The sequence below is a fragment of the Macadamia integrifolia genome, chromosome 13, assembly GCF_013358625.1.
Source record: "Macadamia integrifolia cultivar HAES 741 chromosome 13, SCU_Mint_v3, whole genome shotgun sequence".
In the NCBI taxonomy this organism is placed as follows: Eukaryota; Viridiplantae; Streptophyta; class Magnoliopsida; order Proteales; family Proteaceae; genus Macadamia; species Macadamia integrifolia.
The window spans coordinates 22,309,640-22,331,000 of NC_056569.1; the positions used below are offsets into that span (position 1 = coordinate 22,309,640).

Sequence of the window (21,361 nt, forward strand, 5' to 3'; positions counted from 1 at the left end):
AATACCGATGGATTTAAATAAATGTGTTTCAGAGCAACTTGGATTAGGACATGAGAAAATCAGGCTTAAATTTGAACTCCATGGATCAGGTCTCATTTTGGGACCTATTCAGAATTCCTTGATTGCCCAACCCAGCTTAGGCAACCCAAGTTGAACCTTAGTGGAATGGTGAAATAAGATTAATTTTCTTCTTCTTCTTCTTCTTCTTTTTTTTTTTTTTTTGTGAATGTAAGAAAGTATTCCTCCATACATGGATGGGAAGGCATTTTTGTTATTAATTTTCTCACACGCACACAGGGGTACCATGGGGTTTGAAAACAATATGAAGGGGGGAACTGAATCAAATCCAATATTCCAATCAGTTTCTTATGATTCGGCAAAGAACCAGCATAATCTGACCATAGGTGTGGAGTAGATCATAGCTATATGCCAGATCAGAACAGAAACATGTAAAACAAAATCCGCAAGGGGAGCCAGATCTTCATAAACATGGGGAAAAAGATAGAGCTTACAGGTCTCTTTCAAACTTTCCAGACTCAGAAGTGATGTTTACCTGTTGTAATGCCCAACGAAGATGCTCCACATGGGATGTGGTTTTCGAAGATTTACTCAAACCTGTTGCAGAAAATCCTCGCCGACTACTGCAAAACCCTGTTCAAACCTTACCAGCAAAAGCTCCTGTTCGTATTCTAAGATCACAAACCTAGGTGAGAGAAAGGGTAGAAAGTCACAATAAATTCAGACAGAGAGAGAGAGAGATGATTTCGAAGAATTCTTAAATGGCTTCAGAGATCAATCGATTTAACCAATTTCAGATCTCAAAAATAAGAACAGAGATCATCAAGATCAAAAACCGTCTCTCTCTCCCCCTCTCCGACTTTTCAAGAAATGAATCCTTATAAGTAACAAAAAAGAAATTTAAAGCTGGAAGTAAGAATTGCCTGTCGGCCCAAAAAGAACTCTGATGCTTGATCGTTCTCCGGTAAGATCGGTGGGTTGGGGCATTGAAGTGGTAAACTCTCTTCTTCCCTCTTTCGTTTCTCTAGCAATACGTATCTTAGGTTTCCCTAAACACTTATACCAAAAAAAAAAAAATGTTTCTTAGACTATCTTGCAAAACGTATGTGTATTATGATACATACTACTTATTCCAAATCAACACTTTAGCACAATGAAATTTTGATCCAACAGTCCAAAAAACAACCCTCACAAGATTCCTATATCAGTTGTCCGACCAGAAAACCTCAACCTAAGTTTTAATACTTAATTTATATTTTAAGTCAAAGCCATAACCTTTAAAATAAATTTGTTTTACGGGGACAAAAGGAACTTCTTTTTATTGATGTTGTTTTAGTGGGAGAAGGAATTATATATACAAGTCCAATTTACATTAGTTATTTCCTTGATTTCTTTGTAGAGTAATGTAGACCTTATATCTTAGATATATAAAAATCGAAGGATTTAAAAAGAAAGAAAACCAATTCTCTAAATCTAACTGTAACTTATAAAATTTACTATAGAGATTTAAATATTCTTTCACCTCAAGTTGTTATTCTCCTAAAATGACCACACAAACATTTCAAACTAGCCTTTTTTTTTTCTTAATGGCAAACAATTGTTTCAAGCTAACTTGTAGCTTAAAATACGAAAAATATCAAATGCAATGAAGTACATATACTTCCGCGAATGTATTTTCAAGGAAGAAACTGCTCCATCTCATCCAGATCCTCTTCCAGAACCTAAGATACAGAACCAAAAATCGAATAAAGACAATGTGATTATGGACTAACAAGAGTTTGATTCGATTTGATCTGATACATGAAAAACTCAAAAGAAAAGAAAAAAAAAAAATCGATTCAGATTAACGAAATACAACCAAATCGACCGTTTGACGTCACTTTTGCTGTATATGTCAAAAAGAGCAAACGATCATATAGAAAACTGTACCAAAATACTGAATTACTGACTATATATACATAAAAGGATGCCAAGTAATTGAGGCTTGGACAGATTCTCCGCTATAAATTGATTTAATTCTGAAATCAGAGAAACAGTATGGCCAAGAGAGTGTGTTCCATTTCTTCTAGATATTTCTTTTTCTAATCTTGACATTGTTAGCAAAAACGGGAATGGCTTAAAAATAGATATGGACGGTACGGGTTTTAAATAGTAGATTTTTTTGTATGATACAGTCAAAAAAATAGAGAACGGTAAAAATCGAAAAACGAATGGTCCGGGTTTTAAACATGTAGATTTCAAACAAATGGGACTAAAAAAACAGTAATATACTCATATAAATTAAGGAATTATTATATGAATATCTGCATCTAATGTTCAAAACAACTACAATATCTAACATTAATGCCTATACATCCCACGTCTCATTATAAGTTTTAAGACATATCATTGAATATCATTCAACACCAATTCTAAATTCATACACCACACATGCCCAAAGTTTTATTGAGCAATGTGACTAGGTTATGGTGTTGTTCATTGTTGTCAATATAGTCAAGACACTTTCGAAGTGATATATGGTCAGTTAGAGTTAGGAGTCATCACTTTAGAAATATTTTTCAGCAAATACAACAGTTATAGTTCAATTTCGGGGTCCATGAATTTAATTTGAGTTGAAGGTAATATCATAAGAAATATAGTCCATTGCATTAACTTCAAGTTGGTGAAAAAATCAGGTCGATCAGAGTTCGGGAGAGAGATATATGGTCAATTAAGAGACATTATGTTCAAAAATCAAGTTTTAAAAAATGCCATAAAATCGGGAACGTGTTTTAACGTGTTTAGAAAGGGAATGCTTGAAGTTTTCTGTATTTTAAGTATCTTTGGGAAGTATACGGTAAAAGGTGTTTTAAAAAGTAAAAACAGAAACGTGTTTCAAATGGAGTTGTAAACGTGTTTTTTCTAACGGTGATCTTGAACAAGGTAAATTCTGTAATTATTAAATCCAAACAAGAGGTTTGAGTGGTTGGCAGGTAAGGCTAGAAGAGAGAAACACATAAGGACATTTATGAGGATGTTATGAACAATTTGCTTTGTTTAGTTATTAATAGACAACCCACTACATGAAGAGAAGGAAATGGTAGAGAGATTCGGCATGTTGCTCACTGAACCACCTCCGTAATATCTAGCAAGTTGAGTCTTATGTCGGTCATAAAGAACACCAACACATAAAAAAGGTCTAGAACAACCATACAAGATAGTTATCACCTATCATACGGCTTTCTAACTTCACTTCTTTCTCTGGTCATTCTACTTTGTTGGATCAATGGTAATTCTGAAGATCTATAACCCCCGACATTTTTGACATAATGGTTCCGACTTCCTACCCATAGTTAGGATGCATCTCTTCGAGTCATACTTTAGTATCACATCATAGACCCTCATCGCAACTCTATCTTCCTTATTAGTGAACCGGAATATAGTTTTTAGGTACTTTTTGTTGCAACGGGGACGAGACAATGTGACACACTACGATCATGTACAAAAGTGCTGCCCTTTGGCTTGGCAATGTGGAACCTCTCAATAACTCCCATTCCTTTATGGGGTCCTATCGGGATAGGTAGGCCCAAGCCTTTCCTCTTCCTTGACTGAGCAGTAGATCCCCAAGGTTGACAAATAGGAGTTTAGGCCGTAAAAGAAAGGCACCGACCCCATTCCCCCCTAGGATTTTGCTTTCCTTATCTACATGAGCATTGCGTCAGTACTGGAAAAAAGAGGTTGGCTTATTGAAGAAGGAGCGGGCTGGGTGCTTGTGGGCCCCTCTACAACAAGTGCTTGTTGGATCCCCATCCCCATTTCTTGATAGAGGGCCGGCTGTGTTTCCCTAGTGGTCGTCCAGTGGTGGCAGAAAACGAATTTTGGTGGGCTTCGCACGGTTCACGTTTTCTTATGTTGAGAGCTTCTCATTCTCTTATAGAAGCCCGCGTCCACGCCAGGAATGGGTAAAGCCTAACGAAGCAGCAGAAAGCATTGGGCAATTGTGGGATGAGTTAATGAAACACCCATGGGCTGGACCACACCGCAGGTGGAAGTGCTCTCCTTTCAGTCGAGTGGTAGGGATGTCTTGTTCTCGGACAGGAACAAGAAAAAGAAGCTAGTCGTTGCAGGGAAGACAAGGCCCATGGGCTTAACAGCTCCGCAAAAGAGTACGCATGCTAGCACTCTACAACTAGCACTTTGAAGCCAGTTGAAAAATGGATGTACACATCACGCACGCAACGACTTTCTCTAATAGGCTCGCTTCGCTTTTCAAGTGGAGCTTGCTGCCTCCCCACCCTTGCAACACATTCCATTTGTGATTCTGGATGCAATGGAGGATTTTGATAATGCGCCCAAATACCCCCACCCTCCATAAGACCCTCTTTCTCTTTGCCCTCTTGAGAAAGATAAAGTAGAGAATCAATCCTTTCTTCTCTTCTTTCATGTGAACGACCTTATCTTGTATCGAAAGGTTTTTTATGCTATACACCACGGTGAGAAACCTCCTATGTACCGTACCATTTTGGTACCTCAAAAGGGAGGTGCTCCTTATGATGCTATGAACGGTTGTCTGAAGTGCAAGAGGTAAACTCAGACTCGGATAGGATAGGATTGTGTGTGCCGAGACCTTCGGGTGTCATACTTTAGCCGAGTTCCCCGTACCGTAGGCACCTATGTTACATAGCTAAAATATTATGTTACGTTACACCACTATTACGCCAAAAAAAAAGGTTCCATATGAGCTCCCGTTCTGCAGAGTGGTGGCAGGACCACTAAGGGATTGGCTCCAGGTGTAGGTAGGGTCAAATCTATAGGGGTCATGCAAATACATAGGCCCGTTCCCTTCTGTAGGGTCTTTGTTTAATTATTTATTTATTATTATTTTTTTTTTAATGTCTAAATGACCTTGCATCACAAGAAAAAATATGATGTAATAAAAAGGTAAATAGTAAAATAACAAATTATTTGACACCTCTTTTAAGAAAGAAAAAATTATTTGACACCTTGAGGGTATGAGTAAGAAAAACCCTTTTTTATTTAAAAAAAATTAGAAAGAAAAAATATAGAATATTTTTTTTCCAGTTAGACGTTTGTTTAGGAATAAGAGAAAATAAATTGGAGAGGGTTCCCTAAAAGGCAACATCACCCTTTGTGACCCCTTGTTGGTCGCTCTCCTGGACAGAAACCACTTATCATAAAATTTACCGACCCTAACAATCACCCATTTCTCAAATTCAAGTACCCTAAAACGCAATAAACTAATGTCCTATGTCTGTCTATGTGGATTCTGATGTTTTCTCTTGTATAATAAACAAGCAGGGGAAACACTAATATGGAAGATAACAATGGTAGAGAAAATTTGAAGCTTCGATGAACCATTGGGGATGTGGTGGCACTACTTGAACCAAATAGAGCTATTGAGGGTGCAGAGGATGTCAAAGTGGTGGTAGAGGGCCTCCTACAAGGGAATTGAGCCTGAGGTGTTCTGGAGGGATCCGTTGGGACGTTGACAATGAGGCCGAAGCAAGCAATGAAGAGGTAGTTAAGGTGACCTACTAGGTGGAGTGGAGAGTCCCTATGGGGATGGTGATGTGGTGGCGGTCAAGGAAGAAAGAGAGGAGCTGACAGAGCTTGAGAGTTAGAAATCAAGGGAAAATGGTAACAAAGTGTACAGGGGTGGCTACCTTCCGAGGAATTAGACAGGGCTGCCCTCTCAGCCCGTTTCTCTTTATTACAGCTATGGAAGCTTTCTCCCGTCTTCTGGATGCTTATACAGACCTAAACCTCTTTCGAGGTATTAAGGTTGCCCGCCACGCCTCCGGAGATACCCCTCATTTCATTGCGGATGATACCTTTATATTTTGTTGTGCTACTCATGATGATTTTCCATCACTAAATGCATCATAGAGTCTTGCTATCAACCTTGAAAAAGTGGCATTGTTTTCAGAAAAAAAAATTGTTTCATCGGTCGAACAAAATCATTTTGTGTGCAATTATTGGTATTAATGAGATGAAAACTGATTCGACCTACTTGGGCACCAACCTTTTTCACCTCCGATCAAAGACTAGTGGTTTTAAGCAAATTGTCGAAAGGGTTGATAAGCGTCTTTCTATTTGAAAATCTAACCTTCTTTCTTATGTAGGTCTTATGGTTCTTATTAATCTGTGCTTTATTCAATATCCTCCTATTTAATGAATTGTTTTGCTTTGCTCAAACAAATTTTCAAGAACTTGGGCTCTATCTATTTGAGATTCTGGAATGGTGACATTAGTAACTTCAGAAAGCTTCATTTGATTAGTTGGAAAAATTTGCTCCCCTAAATCCTAAGGGGGGTTTGGATTGAGAGATTTAGCCACTCAAAATAAAGCCCTTTTACTTAAACTTGGCCGGCGTCTCTTCTCTGAGCATGACTCCCTATTGTCCCAGGATTTGAAATATTTTCCTAATAATTCCATCTTTTATCCTTCCACCATAAAGAAAAGAGGTTCTATCACCTTGAATAGTATTACTCGTATTTTACCTATGTCTAAAAAAAAAAAAAAAAAAATTGGTTTGCGTTAAAATTGGTAATGGTAGTGATAAACTCTCATGGGATGACTCTTGGATCCCTAACTTCCTGACTTTTCTCTCTTTACTTCCATCACTCACCGCAATTCTAGGGTTAAAGATTTGCTTTTAGGTGATTCTTGGAATTTACCTCTTTTGATCTCTTTTATTCCTTTTTCCATCTCATTCAGAAAATCGTCAAGATTCCTATTCTAGTGGTAATGACAAATGGTGATGTATCTTTTCAAATAAGAGAATGCTAACTGCTAAGTTAGCTGCAAATTTTTTGAATTCGGTTGATTCTACTAACTCTATTGGATTCTCCAATAGGTGTTCATGCCCTTCCCATTGCTCACATTGGTGGTGATTCTTTTGGAAAATAAAATCCAAAATTTAAAATATTTTTCAAGAGACTTGTTCTTGATGACATTTCTACTAATGACATCCTAGGAAAATGGATGTATATTGATTGTACTTGTGATCTTTGTCATTCCAATTGTGAATCCATTTGACATACATATCTAATGATTTCTCCTAAACGAATTGGGACTGCTAGTTTGCTGGGATTAAGAACTGAGAATTTCATCAATATCTCTTTTCAATCCATTATTATGCATTTATTTAATTCTGGTCTCATTCCTGAATCTGATAATTAAAAGTAGTTTTTTTGGCATTCTAATCATCTCATACTATTTTATCTGGACTCGTAGAAATCAAGTTCTTCACACAAAGGTGAAGCCAAATCCTGACCGTTATGGCCAACATAAACTGACGGATATCCGAATCTATATGCTTCAGGAATCTTCTGATTTGGACCACTTTCAAGAGGCTTTGCCAACTCATCTCCTCTTTCCCCCTCCCCTCCCCTCCCCTTTCCTTTCCTTTCCTTTCCTTTTTTAACCATCCTATTTTAATTTCTACAAGTGTTTCTAACAGTGCCGAAAATATTTCAGGATGGGCTAGTGGTGTTTGTTTTTTAGAGGAAGTTTTGTCTTTTTGTGTGCAGATTATATGATGATAGGAAAAAACATTAGTGCATATTTCCGAAGCTTTCTCTTTGGTGTAAAGATGGCAAGGATGGAAGGGTGGGAAGCTGTTCAAGTATGGAGTGATTTGGTGGAAGTGCATAACCTAATCCAAGATAATAGCACCTCCCTTTATTTTTAGATTTTTATAATTCCATTCCCCCAATCGATTCTCAAGCCCTCCAATGAACTTGTGTTCTTATTTAAGCAAATAGTTTACCTTGTTATGCATAGGAAAACAAAATATTTTGATAGTAGAACCGATGTGGATGTTTTAAGTTATCTTAGTTAATGAATCTCTTTTATTATCTCATAAAAAAAAAAAAAAAAAAAAAATTACTGAAATCAAATGGAACATGAAGGGAATGGCAAAGATATAATCGTACTATACATTTTTGTTCTACAAGATCAAACAATAAATGTGACACTGAACAATAGTTGAAGATTTGGTGTTGAATTAAGAGAATTAATAAAAAGAAAAGAATATGGTGAAGGCGAACAATAACAAAATAGTTAATTCTCATTTCCTTATATCTTGTTGCCTTATCTTTGTCTCTGCAAATGCAAACCCCGATCAACATCAGTTTTCCGATGTTTGTTATTTTAATAACCGATTGTTGGGGTTCTTTACTTCCATTGGCCGGATTTTGAAGAAACCACACATCATATGGAGGATGCCCATGAGGTGGGACAGTGGCCATGGGAGGTGGTGGACGAGCAAAGAGGAAAGAAACAGGACAATAGAGATTGAAAGATAAAAAAATCAAAGGCAAAATTGTAAGTGACCCAATTCGTTCGTGGGTCATCCACGTGGGCAAGTATAGACCCTCTAGGATTAGGAACCCTAGCTAGCCAGATCTTTATATATAAGAAGTTTGACCATGACAAAGTAGACTTTTGACATTATCACAAGAGCTCTATCTCTCTCTGTCCCTATTGAGAGTGTCCTTAAGTATCTCCATTTCTCTCTTTGGATTTGAAGCATGGAACTTTGCCTAGCGTGATCATTGCAAACATTCGATTATCACTATTCGTGTAGAGTTGACACGTACGGTAACCAGACCCATTCCATTGTGAGTGAAGCATTATTGAGGTAACCCTAAATCTCTGTTGCTTCCATTCTTTTACAGTAAGAAAACATTTTTTTTTTTTTTTTGCAAGGAGTAGAAAACGCACAACCCCAAGGGGGCGCTAAGTTGGCAAGGGACCTTCAGTTTAGGAAGCATCTGAGTTTGACTCCTCTTACCTCCTTGGGGTCACTCACATGTGGATATTTAATGCTCTCCATTGTTTTCAATGAAAGTTGAATAGTTCTTATTTAAACCCAATATGACTCAGTTCATGCGGTTGTGGGTTAAGTATGGACCCGCAGGACTAGTCAAGCTAAAGGCCCCGATACCTGTAAAAAAAAAAAAGAAAATGCACAAGGGTGAAGGAGTGGCACTATCTTGGGTAATTATGAAATATCCTGTCTTTGTTATGGGTAGACTTGTAAAAATAAAGATTGAATAGTTAATTTTGGTAAAGTAAAACACAAATTTGAGTAATCTTGTAAGTTTTCCTTTTTTTCTTCTTAGTACTTCAGCCTATCTTCTTTTTTGATAAAAATATTTATTTAAAAATAAACGAGGGATGGGAATTTACATTTTTCACTGTGCAATGCAAGATTGATAAAAGGAGGGACAATAGATATAGGAGTCCCATGTTACAAAATGCCTATGGTTAGAACTGTAGGAAACAAAACAATCCGCCACAATGTAAACTCTTCTGAGTCTCGTCTATCCACTTCTCTTTTGCTTGAAATGATAGAAAACAAATACGGAATGATTCATGAAGATCAATAAGCATGCACGATAAACACCACAAAATACATGTTTTAGGCATACCTGAATCCATGGTTGAAGAATAAGAACTCCTCAATGTTTTCTTGTATGTTCCTTGTACAACACGATCAATGTTGGTCTGGTCTACCCTCTTTTCCTTTTGCTTTTTTAATCGTTAGCCTCACTTAATGGGCCAATGATAACTATATATAGGGGTGAGGGTAGGGACCAACCCTGCAATAAAATTAGGGTTTCCTCCCCATTAAGGAAACAATACCTTAGGTCCACACATAGTAATAAATATTTCATACCATTAAGGTGTGCTAATAGAATCCAATATCTCCATAGAGATCACTTACCAATAATATTAGATTCTTTTTGCTTACTCTATCTTTAGTCAACACCACTAAATCGGTTTTGAAAACAAATCTTTGACTATGCTAGCCCACCTAATAGGAAATCTTACAATCTCCCACTTGGGCAGCATATGTCACAAGTTTTAGATTTTAAAATTTATTTAAACCGACTCTTCGATTTAGATAAACTGAATGTGGCTACAAACAAAACAATGTCGAATGGAATGCACCTTAAACCAAATGCCTTGGTCCGAATGAGAATTACAAACACCCAACCATATTGATCATCACATCTAAAGCGATATGAGACCACACACGTCAAAGTGCTCATAACATCACTGACTTGGGCTAAACAATATGAAAGTGTGGTATGGAAATAACATGCTATAGTGATCATCATATCTATTTCGAAATTGGTCCTGGCTCGAAAACCAAATGAGCCATATGAGACAGATACCGAAGGTCTCATTAACTACAAGCGTCTCCCAAATGCTTAAGCTTCAATCAAAGAAGCTCATTGGGACTAGATCCGGATGTCCCACAACACTAGCACTAGACCTCAATCAAACGAGGCTTTACTAGTGACTGGATGTGTGTCTATTGACTGGAACCTCAGATACCAAATGAGATAAATACACCATATATAACCTCAATTTTTTTAGGAGGCAAATAGATAAGTGTATACACATAAACAAATGGCCATAAAAATGCATATATGTATTCTTGAGAACAATAATAATGCATCATATATATAAAATAAAACTGAAAGTCAAATGCAAACATATTGAGCAAAACTCCCACTAATAAAATGCATCAAAAGAACTAACAAGCCACATATTAGTGACATGCTCTTGAAATACTTTTAGAGTCAGGCCCTTAGTAAGAGGATCTGCAATCATGTTTTCTGTAGCAATCTGCTCCATTGTAATCTGTGACTCTTGAACTTTCTCTCTGACCAAAAAAATACTTAATGTCAATGTGTTTAGAGCCTAAAGTACTTTTACTGTTATGAGTGAAACGTACCGCAGCGGAGTTGTCACAGAACATCCTTAATGGTTTAGATATAGAATCAACAATCTGTAGCCCTGAGATAAAATTCCTTAACCATAAAGCTTGAATAGTGGCTTCATAACAAGCCACATACTCAGCTTGCATAGTAGAAGATGCAGTGAGTGTTTGCTTGACACTCTTCCAAGATATAGCCCCACCTGTCATCACAAAAACATATCCAGAAGTAGACTTGAGGTCATCTAGGCATCCAGCAAAATCTGCGTCAGTGTAACCGACTACATCAATTGAATCGGTTCTTCTATAAGTAAGCATAAAATCCTTAATACCCTGCAAATATCTCATGACTTTCTTAGCAGCTACCCAATGCATTTAACCAGGGTTGCTCAAATATCTCCCAAGTACACTAACAACATAGGCAATGTCAGGCCGTGTACAAACTTGAGCATACATCAAACTACCAATAGCAGATGCATAAGGTATGTTCTTCATCTAATTACACTCCAATTCTGTCTGTGGACATTGAGACTTGCCAAATTTGTCCCCTTTTACAACTGGAGCCTTACTAGGGGAACATGCTAACATATTAAACCTTTAATATCCTCTCAATGTAACCTTTCTGAGACAAACCAAGAACGCCACAAGACCTATCACGATAAATCTCAATACCCAAAACATAAGAGGCCTCACCAAGATCCTTCATATCAAAGTGACTTGATAATAATCGTTTTGTCTCATGTAAAAGATCAACATTATTGCTGGCAAGAAAAATATCATCAACATAAAGCACAAGGAAAATGAACTTACTCCCACTGATCTTCAGATAAATACACTGGTCCACAAGATTTTCTTTGAAACCACAAGAAGTGATAACTTCATCGAACTTAAGATACCACTGTCTAGATGCCTGTTTCAAACCATAAATAGAATTCTTAAGTTTGCACACAAGGTGCTCTATATCAGCTTGCCTGAAGCCAAGGGGTTGTTGCATGTAAACATCCTCTTCAAGATCTCCATTTAGGAAAGCTGTTTTGACATCCATCTGATGAAGTTCCAAATCAAAATGTGCTACTAAAGCCATGATGATTTTGAAGGAATCTTTTGTCGATACTGGTGAGAATGTTTCCTTGTAATCTATGCCCTCTCTCTGGCTGAATCCTTTTGCTACAAGTTTGGCCTTGTAACGCTCAATTTCACCTTTAGAGTTCCGTTTGGTCTTGAAAATCCATTTACAACCAATCGGTCTGCATCGTTTTGGTAATTCAACCAAATTCCAAACATCATTAACAAACATAGAATTCAATTCATCTTTCATGACAAACATTCACATTGATGAATTGGGATCATTGGCAGCCTGGTCAAAACTGATTGGATTTGAATCCAAAGTAATATCAAACTCATGTTCTTGTAAATAAACAACATAGTCATCAGATATGGCAAGCCTACGAGTTCTCTCTGATTTCCTCAAGGGAACATCAACAACAATATGGTCCTGAATCTCATCAACAACATGGGGTGCAGGCTCAACCACTATAGGTTGCACAGGTTCGTGAGTGGAGACATTCTCTTGTTCAATGTGAGGCTGTAATACAGTAGACGGCAGTGTCACAGGCACAGGTACAAGAACACATTCCTCCTAAAAAATAAAGTTACGTGGTTGAGCAGACTGAAAATCTAAATCATCCTCAAAGAAAACTGCCCGATTTGTTTCCATTACTCTAGTAGAATGTGTAGGACAATAGAATATATATCCTCTTGATCTTTCAGAATAACTGATAAAATGACCATTAATGGTCCTTAGATCAAGCTTCCTCATCTGAGGATTGTAAGGTCTCACCTCTGCAGCACATCCCCATATATGAAAATGAGATAAATTTGGCTTCTTACCAGTCCACAATTCATAGGGAGTTCTGGGAACAGACTTGCTAGGCACTTTATTCAAAATATATACTGTTGTTTTCAAAGCATCACCCCATAAGAAATCAGGTAAAGTTGAATTACTTATCATGCTTCTCACCATATCCATAAGGGTACGGTTTCTCCTTTCAGCCACCCCATTCTGTTCATGTGAACCAGGCATAGTGTACTGAGCGTCAATACCACATTCTTGTAAGAATCTGGCAAATGGTCCAGGGTTTCGCCCAGTTTCATCATATCTACCATAAAACTCTCCACATCGATCAAATCTCACACTTTTTATCTTCTTTTTCCTTTTAAGTTCTACCTCTGCTTTAAAACTTTGAAAGCATCTAAGGATTCAGATTTTTCTTGAATAAGGTAAATAAAACCAAAACGGGAAAAATCATCTATGAAAGTAATAAAATATCTGTATCCACCCATGGTAGTAGGAGTAAATGGACCACAAATATCAGTATGAATCAGCTCCAATGCTTCACCCTTCCTAGTTGCACCTTTCTTTTTAGCTATAGTGTGTTTCCCCTTAATGCAATCAATACAAATTCTAAAATCTGAAAAATCCAATTGAGGAAGTGTACCATCCTTAATCAATCGTTCTATCCTCTGTTTAGAAATATGTCCTAAACGTTTATGCCATAATATAGAAGAATTTTCATCCAATCTAGCACATTTAGGATTTGTAACCACATAATTTATAACAGAAGAACTGTTGGCATATTTGGAAGAACTAATATCCAAATCAAATTTATAAAGACCATCATATAACAAGGCAGATCCAACCATAAGAGAACTAGAATAGAGAGTAAGTTTTCCATTGCCAATATTAAAAGTGTAACTACAATTGTCAAGTTTAGATACCGAAACAAGTTTTCGTCTAAACGACGGTACATAAACCACATCATTCAAATTCAAAACAAAACCAGTGGATAAAAGTAATCTAACTACTCCTATAAATTCAACTTTGGTCTTCTCTCCATTTCCCATGTAGATCATCATCTCTCCCTCACTTGGTTTCCTCCTGCTTCTTAATTCCTGCAAACAATTAGTGATGTGAATAGTTGCTTCAGTATCAATCCACCACGAATTAGGGAAAACATCTACAAGATTGGATTCAAGACACACTAGAGCTAAAGATGTACCTTTCTTTTCAAGCCATTTCTTATAGCCATAGCAATCTGTCTTCATATGTCCATCCTTTTTGCAGAAGAAACACTTTCCCTTAAAAGCCTTAGTCTTTAGTTTCAGATTCTGATCGGTTTTCTGTTCTATTTTTCCTGATTTTTCTTGCTTGTTGCCTTTCCAATTTTTCTTGAATTTCTTCTTACCCCCATTATTGGAAACAAAATAAGCAGAGTTAAATTTTTCCTTCTTCTTTCTTTCCTCTTCCTGTATCAATATGGAAGTCATGTCCTCAAGATCCCACTCCAATTTTTGTGCATTATAGGAGGTCTTAAGAGTATCAAACGATGATGGAAGTGATTGCATAATTTGCCATACAAAGAAAGAATCAGATATCTTCACTTCCATCTCGCCCAATGTGGCAGCATAATTGGTCATTTTCATAATGTGATCACGTACTCCACTTGTGCCATCATATCGAGTGGATGAGAACCACTCTAAATATGTTCCCTTCTCAGCCTTATCAAATTTGGTAAACTTTGTATTAACAGCTGCAAGAAAATCCTTAGCATTTTCTTTCGAAGGCACACTTTTCTTAATGGTCTTGTCCATAGTATGCTTCATAACAATTAGGCATAATCTATTGGACTCCTCTCACTTTTCATAAAGTGCTTTTGCTGTAGCATCACTCTCAGTTGTGGGTTCGGGAGGTTTATCAGTTCTCAGGGCATAATCGAGTCTCATGATTGCAAGAGACACAGTAAGAGAGTCTATCCACTCCTCAAAATTGGAACCATTCAGGACTTTGATGGAAGATAATTGGGAAGTCATAGCTGGCAATAATAATTACCAAAATTTTACCAAAACATACAATATGCAATAACCAAAAGCATATCAACATCCCAATAATATAATGAAAATTGATTAATTAGGGCTTATTAATCAGATTTATCCCAATACTAATTTTAACAATTGTATGAAAAACATAAACTGGGAAAAGATCCAGCATTATTGGGGTCACACCTGTGGTGGCAAGATCGCCCAACATATAGTGAAATCTTTCACATGTAAGGCGAGACGCCAAAAAAAAGAACAACACCATATTGTAGATTCCGTCACCTATGGTGGCAAGACAAGAACCTCCAAAATAGTGAAGCTCAAAACGTCACCCTCACACTATCAAGCAAAACCGACCAAACGAAGACTCACTTGTGTTGGCAAGAGCACATCGTTCGCCATATGGCTTTCTTGACTGCAATCCATCTGGATGATCTATAGTGATTCCGCATCTTTAGGAATTAGCCCACTAAGTGGAAGTCTAATCTCTAAAGTTACAAAAACGCTATAGACCTGAATTGTAACTGTATGCCCATTATATTTTTAATAATTTTCCATCAAGGATTACTGAATAATAATATGAAAAACAAAAAAACACATAAAATTTTAATATATAAAATCATCAGTGTTCCTATTATGACAGATCAGAACAACATCATGGGTTGCATAATAATTCCCTATAGTGACTGAATCAAATAGCACAAGCATTAATATGAAATAACAAAATTATATATTTAATGTGCTAGTGACTAAACCAAATGTCACAAAAAATAAATCTGTAAATAATTATGCTTTATGGTTCTGTTATGAGTCAACCAATTAAAACTCATGACACCTTTTTATGTAATAAAAAAAATATATTCTTTTGTATGATTTCTCAAAAGAAAAGAACACGGTTTCAACTAAAATTGTACTTACTTTTTACCTTTTGTCACTTTTTTTTTTAAACAACCAAAACACGATTTTAAATAAACCATACTTACCTTTTAACTTTTGTCACTTTTTTTTTTTTAAACAACCAAAACACGGTTTCAAATAAACCGTACTGACCTTTTAACTTTTGTCACTTTTTTTTTCTTTTTTCTTTTTTAACAACCATTCCGTACTTACTTTTGACTTTTTGCACTTTTTTTTTTGGTACGGTTCTCCAAAAGAGAAATCAAGGGATTTTTTTTTTAAATAAAAAAAACAACCAAAACCGATTAATAATGCGTACGGATCAGTGTAATGATCCTACACTGCTTTTGTATGGTTTTTTTTTTTTAATTTAACTTTGTAAGTTTTTTTGTCATTTAGTAATAATATATAATATATTACTTTTCTCGTTTCTTCAAAACAAAACTACTCAAGGAGAAGAAATTGATTTTTATTACTGGTGGTACAGTCGATCGATTTTTTAAAAAGGAGGCTCTGATACCATTGATAGAAAACAAATACGGAACGATTCATGAAGATCGATAAGCATGCACAACAAACACTACAAAATACACGTTTTAGGCATACCTGAATCCATGATTGAAGAATAAGAATTCATCAATGTCTTCTTGTATGCTCCTTATACAACACGATCAATGTTGGTCTGGTCTACCCTCTTTCCCTTTTGCTTTTTTTGTCGTTAGCCTCACTTAATGGGTCAGTGATAACTATATATAGGGGTGAGGGTAGGGACCAACCCTGCAATAAAATTAGGGTTTCCTCCCCATTAAGGTCCACACATAGTAATAAATATTTCATACCATTAAGGTGTGCTAATAGAATCCAATATCTCCATAGAGATCACTTACCAATAATATTAGATTCTTTCTGCTTACTCCATCTTTAGTCAACACCACTAAATCGGTTTTAAAAACAAATCTTTGACTATGCTAGCCCACCTAATAGGTAATCTTACATGAAAAAGTTGGGACCTTCCCGGGAGGGATTCGTATTATCACAACCTCAATAGCGCCAACATCTCTACGTCTCTCAGGGGAGGAAAAATTATAGAAGAGAGTGAAGTTTTTTTTCTTTTTTTTTGCTTATGACGGATATCCACTAGTCCCGCGGGTCCATACTTACCCCACAACCGCATGGACCGGGTCATACCGGGGTTGAATGAAAATCATTCAACTTTCACTGAAAGCAATGAAGAGTACTAAACACCCCGTGTGAGTGGCCCAAGGTGTGCCTAGTGGTAGTCAAACTCTGAACATCCGAGTTTACAGTTTGTATCAAGTTCATTGCTCACCAACTGCGTTACCCCTTTGGGTTGTAGTAGAGAGTGAAGAAGGTGAAAGAACTCTAGAAAAAAAGCAGAGGAGTTGCAGAGTTGAACGACCAAAGCTAAGGCAAATTTCATAAGGGGAATTTACTATCACTCCCCTACACTTGGTCCATATTTACTAAAACTCCCCTGCCTTTTACTTTTTTACTGATACTCCCTTGTTTTTTTATTTTTACATCTCTTTCTCCCTTGCTCTTTTTAAATACCCTGATTACCCTTCTTTTTCACTTGTGACCTATTACACTTTTTTGAAATGGATTGATTCAAAACATGGTTTGAACCAAACCACTAACAAGTTGTCTCATCCAATCATCAAGGATATTGACATAGCTGATGTGTCTTCAAAGATATTATTTATTTATTTATTTATTATTATTTTTATCTCATCCATCCATCATCACAAATTTAGCAATCTATTTTTTTATCGGTATTAGATTGTTATCGGTCTCAGCCAATCTAAGGATAAAAAAAAATTAAAAAATGTATAGTACCCGATTGGAACATATGATACCGATATAGATATAGATCGGATACAAAATTATTCTTTTTTGAATTTACAATATTCTTGATGATTGGATGAGACAAAACTTGTTAAGTGCATAGTTTTAAGTATCTGCAATACCGATACGATACCCTCCGATACGTATCTTAAATTTAGTCGGGCGATACGATACACACCGATACGATACATTGAATTTTTTAAATCATTTCGTATCGATATATATCCTACAATACATATCGATATGCATCAATACACCACTAATACACATCGATATGATACGACATGCCTCAATACGACTCTATGAAAAATATAAAATTGAGGTAAAATGTACGTTTCGGTATGTATTGGTACGTATCGGTACGTATCGGTATGTATCGATCGGTACGTATCGGTATATATCAGAACGTATCGGTGAGTATCGATATATATATATATATATCGGTACATATCGGTGAGAATCGATACATATCGGTGCTACGGTCATATAATGGCCAATATGGGTAATTTTTCAGAAAAAAATGATTTTTTGAAAGGGTTTTTGTTCCAAAGTTGTTGTCAGCCATATTTCTTTCTAACTAAAGTGGAAATCAAGGTTGAGAACAAGGATTTTACATTTATGGGACAACTACAGACCTTGAATTCTTAGTACGATACCCTCAATTTAGTGTTTATGCATAATACATGTTATCAATAGCTTTTTTTAACAAATTCTTTATGCAAAAGTGGTTAAAAAAATGTTTCCTATCCATTTATGTGTGTTTCTTTAACGTATCTTAGTGTATCTCTGATACGATACGATACCCTCCGATACGTATCTTAATTTTGGCTGACCGATACCGATACTTTAATCCTTAGTTAAGTGTAATAGATTACAAATGAAAAGAAGGGTAATCTGGGTATTTAAAAAGATCAGAGAAGAAGAGATGTAAAAATCATAAAACAGAGAATTATCATTAAAAAGGTAAAAGACAAGGGAGTTTTAGTAAATATGGGCCAAGTGTAGGGGAGTGATAGTAAATTTCCCATTTCATAATTACATCAATTCTGCCCACTTCTTGCTAGGGTTACTAAAAAAATTTACATTAGGTGGAAAGCTTTAAGGCTCAGTTGAGGCCATGATTGTCTTGGTTAAGTTTGTTAAATTACTTGTGTAGTTTCAATATTATACTCTTCGTTTTGGTAGATTAAGTATTTTCTACTACCGTGAATATTGTTTCCGAAAATTATGGCAAAAGTGGAGGTCTTCTACAATTTTTGAATGATAAAAGGTGCAAGGAGCATGCAGAGAGGAGAGCGATGGCCAAGTTGATGTTTGAGTTGTGTTAATTTGGTAACACCATGAATTGGAGCTGCAATTGCTTGATTTGATTGAGTATTTATGAAAGAATATATATGCACAAAATTTTAGCTTGATTTACTCTCTAATATAATGTTGGAATTGACGTTAACTCAGACCTCCTAAGTTCGACTCCCACTAGGCACACCTTGGGCCACTCACACGGGGGTGTTTAGTGCTCTTCATTACTTTCAGTGAAAGTTGAATGGTTCTCATTCAACCCCAGGATGACCCAATCTATGCTGTTGTGGGGTCAGTATGGACTCGCGGGACTAGTCAGGCGGAAGGCCTGGATACCCGTCATTAGAAAAAAAAAAAAAAAAAAAAAAAAACAATGCTGGAATTGAAGCTATACACTGAGACTTTACAAATATGAATTCAATGGATAAGGATGAAGGAGGTGGCATGTGTTGGCATGATAAGGCTCCCCCTCAAGTTGGTGCATGAAGATTTTGAACGCCCAACTTGGATGATAAGAATCGAAACTGGTCCTGTCCAAGCACCTTGGTGAATAGGTCAGAAAGTTGTAGTCACGTGGCAATCTTTGTAGGGTGGATCAGGCCGGATTGAAGTTTCTCACAAAAAAGGTGGCAGTCGATTTCGATATGCTTCATTCGTTCATGTAAAACTGGATTAGTGGCAATGTGAAGAGCCACTTGGTCATCATAATGTAATGGAATGGGAAAGGAACATACAAAGCCAATGTCACGAAATAAGGAAGTAAACCATGTGATTTCACAAGTAGCATTAGCAATTGCACGAAACTTGGCCTCAGCTGAAGAACGAGAGACATTGTGCTGCTTCCTAGATTTCCAAGAGACCAAGCTAGAATCTAGAAGAACACAATACCTTGCGGTGGAACGACATGTCATCGGGCAATTAGCCCACTTAATCACAGTAAACCCGTGGTTGTAGATCTGAATCAGCTGGAAAATATAGGCCTTGTCCTGGAGTAATCTTCAAGTACCGTAGTGATACGGCCAAATCGATCACTCAGTAGGGTGAGGACACGCGTCGCCCACTAGATAGGGAGTACAAAGACTCTATCACGTTCTATCACGTCGCTTGCATGAAGGGAATATTCCCCATCAGAAGGATGGACGTATTCGAGTGGAACTCTAAGAGGGAAAAAGGTGCACCCGAGAAGGACTCTGGGAAGGAAAGGGAAAACCCTAAACCCTAGGAGCTATATAAGAGGGCCCGAGAGGAAGGAAGGAGGTAAGCATCAATACCCTCACCATTGCTCCCATACTAAAAACTGTGCGGCCGACCCTAACTTGAGAGTCGGAGGACTAACCCCGGACAAAGCTTCGGGCCTCCACCGTCTGTGCTTGCACAGGATCAACTCACAGGGTTTTTGGCAACAACAGATTGGCGCCGTCCGTGGGGAGAGACAGTAATGGTGGGGAGAACCTACAATCATAAGAAGACAAGAGCAGCGTCGAACATGAATATGGGGGAGGAGGAACCTTCAGGGGGGCTCCCTCCCTCGACGGAGATAAGACGAGAAAGGGGCAACGATGATCGGGAAGGATCCGTAAGGTACCAGCATTCAGCCGGATATTCAGTGCGTGGAGATAGTGATCCTCCACCCCCTCCTAAAGCGTAGGAATATGTGACAAGGGAGCAGTTCGAAGCCCTCCAGGACAAATATGACCGAATGGCCGAGGCAATGAAGGAAGTCTCCAAAGCTGTCTCTCAAAAGACCGGCGGAGCACCGCCTGGCCCCCACATCCAGCCTAAGAGGGCTCGAGACAAGGACCGGAGCAGCACAGGATCGATAAGCTCCGGCCACAACCTTCGAAACCGAGCAATGAGGGAGACTCTCGCACCCAGGGGAAGGACGCGCCGTGCCTCCAGAGACCCACATGGGGAACCACGCCAGGGAGACAAACAGAGGCACGAGGACTCGAGTTTAAAGCGGATGGTCCTGGACCTGAAAGATGAGATCAAGAAGGTGGCAGAAAATCAGACGGGAGCTTGCGAGCCAGATCTCACTAATGACACGGCCCTAGCTGATGAGGTCATGAGGGATTCACTCCCGATTGGCTTTCGCCTGCCCAAGTATGACACTTATGACGGGTCTGGGGACCCCGTCGATCATCTGGAAGGCTTTAAGGTCGCCATGCAGTTCCATCGAGTCTCGGATAATATTATGTGTCGTGCCCTACCATTAACATTCAGAGGAACGGCAAAGCTATGGTACAACCGTCTGCCGACGAAGTCGATCCACAGTTTCAGCGATCTAGGCTACTTCTTCGTGAAGGGATTCTCCAGTAGCCAACCCCTTCAAAAGACCACGTTGAACTTGACCAACGCCAAGCAACATGAAGGAGAATCACTGCGAAACTACATGAAGCGCTTCCAACAAGAGAAGGTCACGATCAGAGGTCTGGACCCGAAAGAGGAGTTCACAGCCCTGCTGGGAGGCGTCAAGGATAAGGAGCTGAAAAGGTCTTTGGTGAAGCATACACCAAGGAACCTGCCCGAGTTGAGAGCTCGGTGCGATAAGTACATCCAGATGGAAGAAACCCTTCAAGCCGATGGAGCAGAACCAAGCCTCGTACAAGAGTAGCAAGCACACTCGCATTTTGTAATTTTTGCTCTTACGCACTTTTAAGTTGTAATTGC

General features: G+C 37.8%; 1 protein-coding gene across 1 annotated transcript in view; it reads right to left on the reverse strand.

Annotated features, from left to right (window-relative positions):
* Nucleotides 1–358: 358 nt before the first annotated feature.
* LOC122059103 (signal recognition particle 54 kDa protein 2-like) overlaps nucleotides 359–21,361 on the reverse strand; it is a 36,337-nt gene continuing 15,334 nt past the window's right edge. The window contains exons 3-4 of the mRNA XM_042621798.1: nucleotides 513–651; nucleotides 359–422 (exon numbers count right to left, since the gene is read on the reverse strand). Of these exons, the coding sequence (XP_042477732.1) occupies nucleotides 359–422; nucleotides 513–651 (203 nt within the window). The remainder of the gene's footprint in view (nucleotides 423–512; nucleotides 652–21,361) is intronic.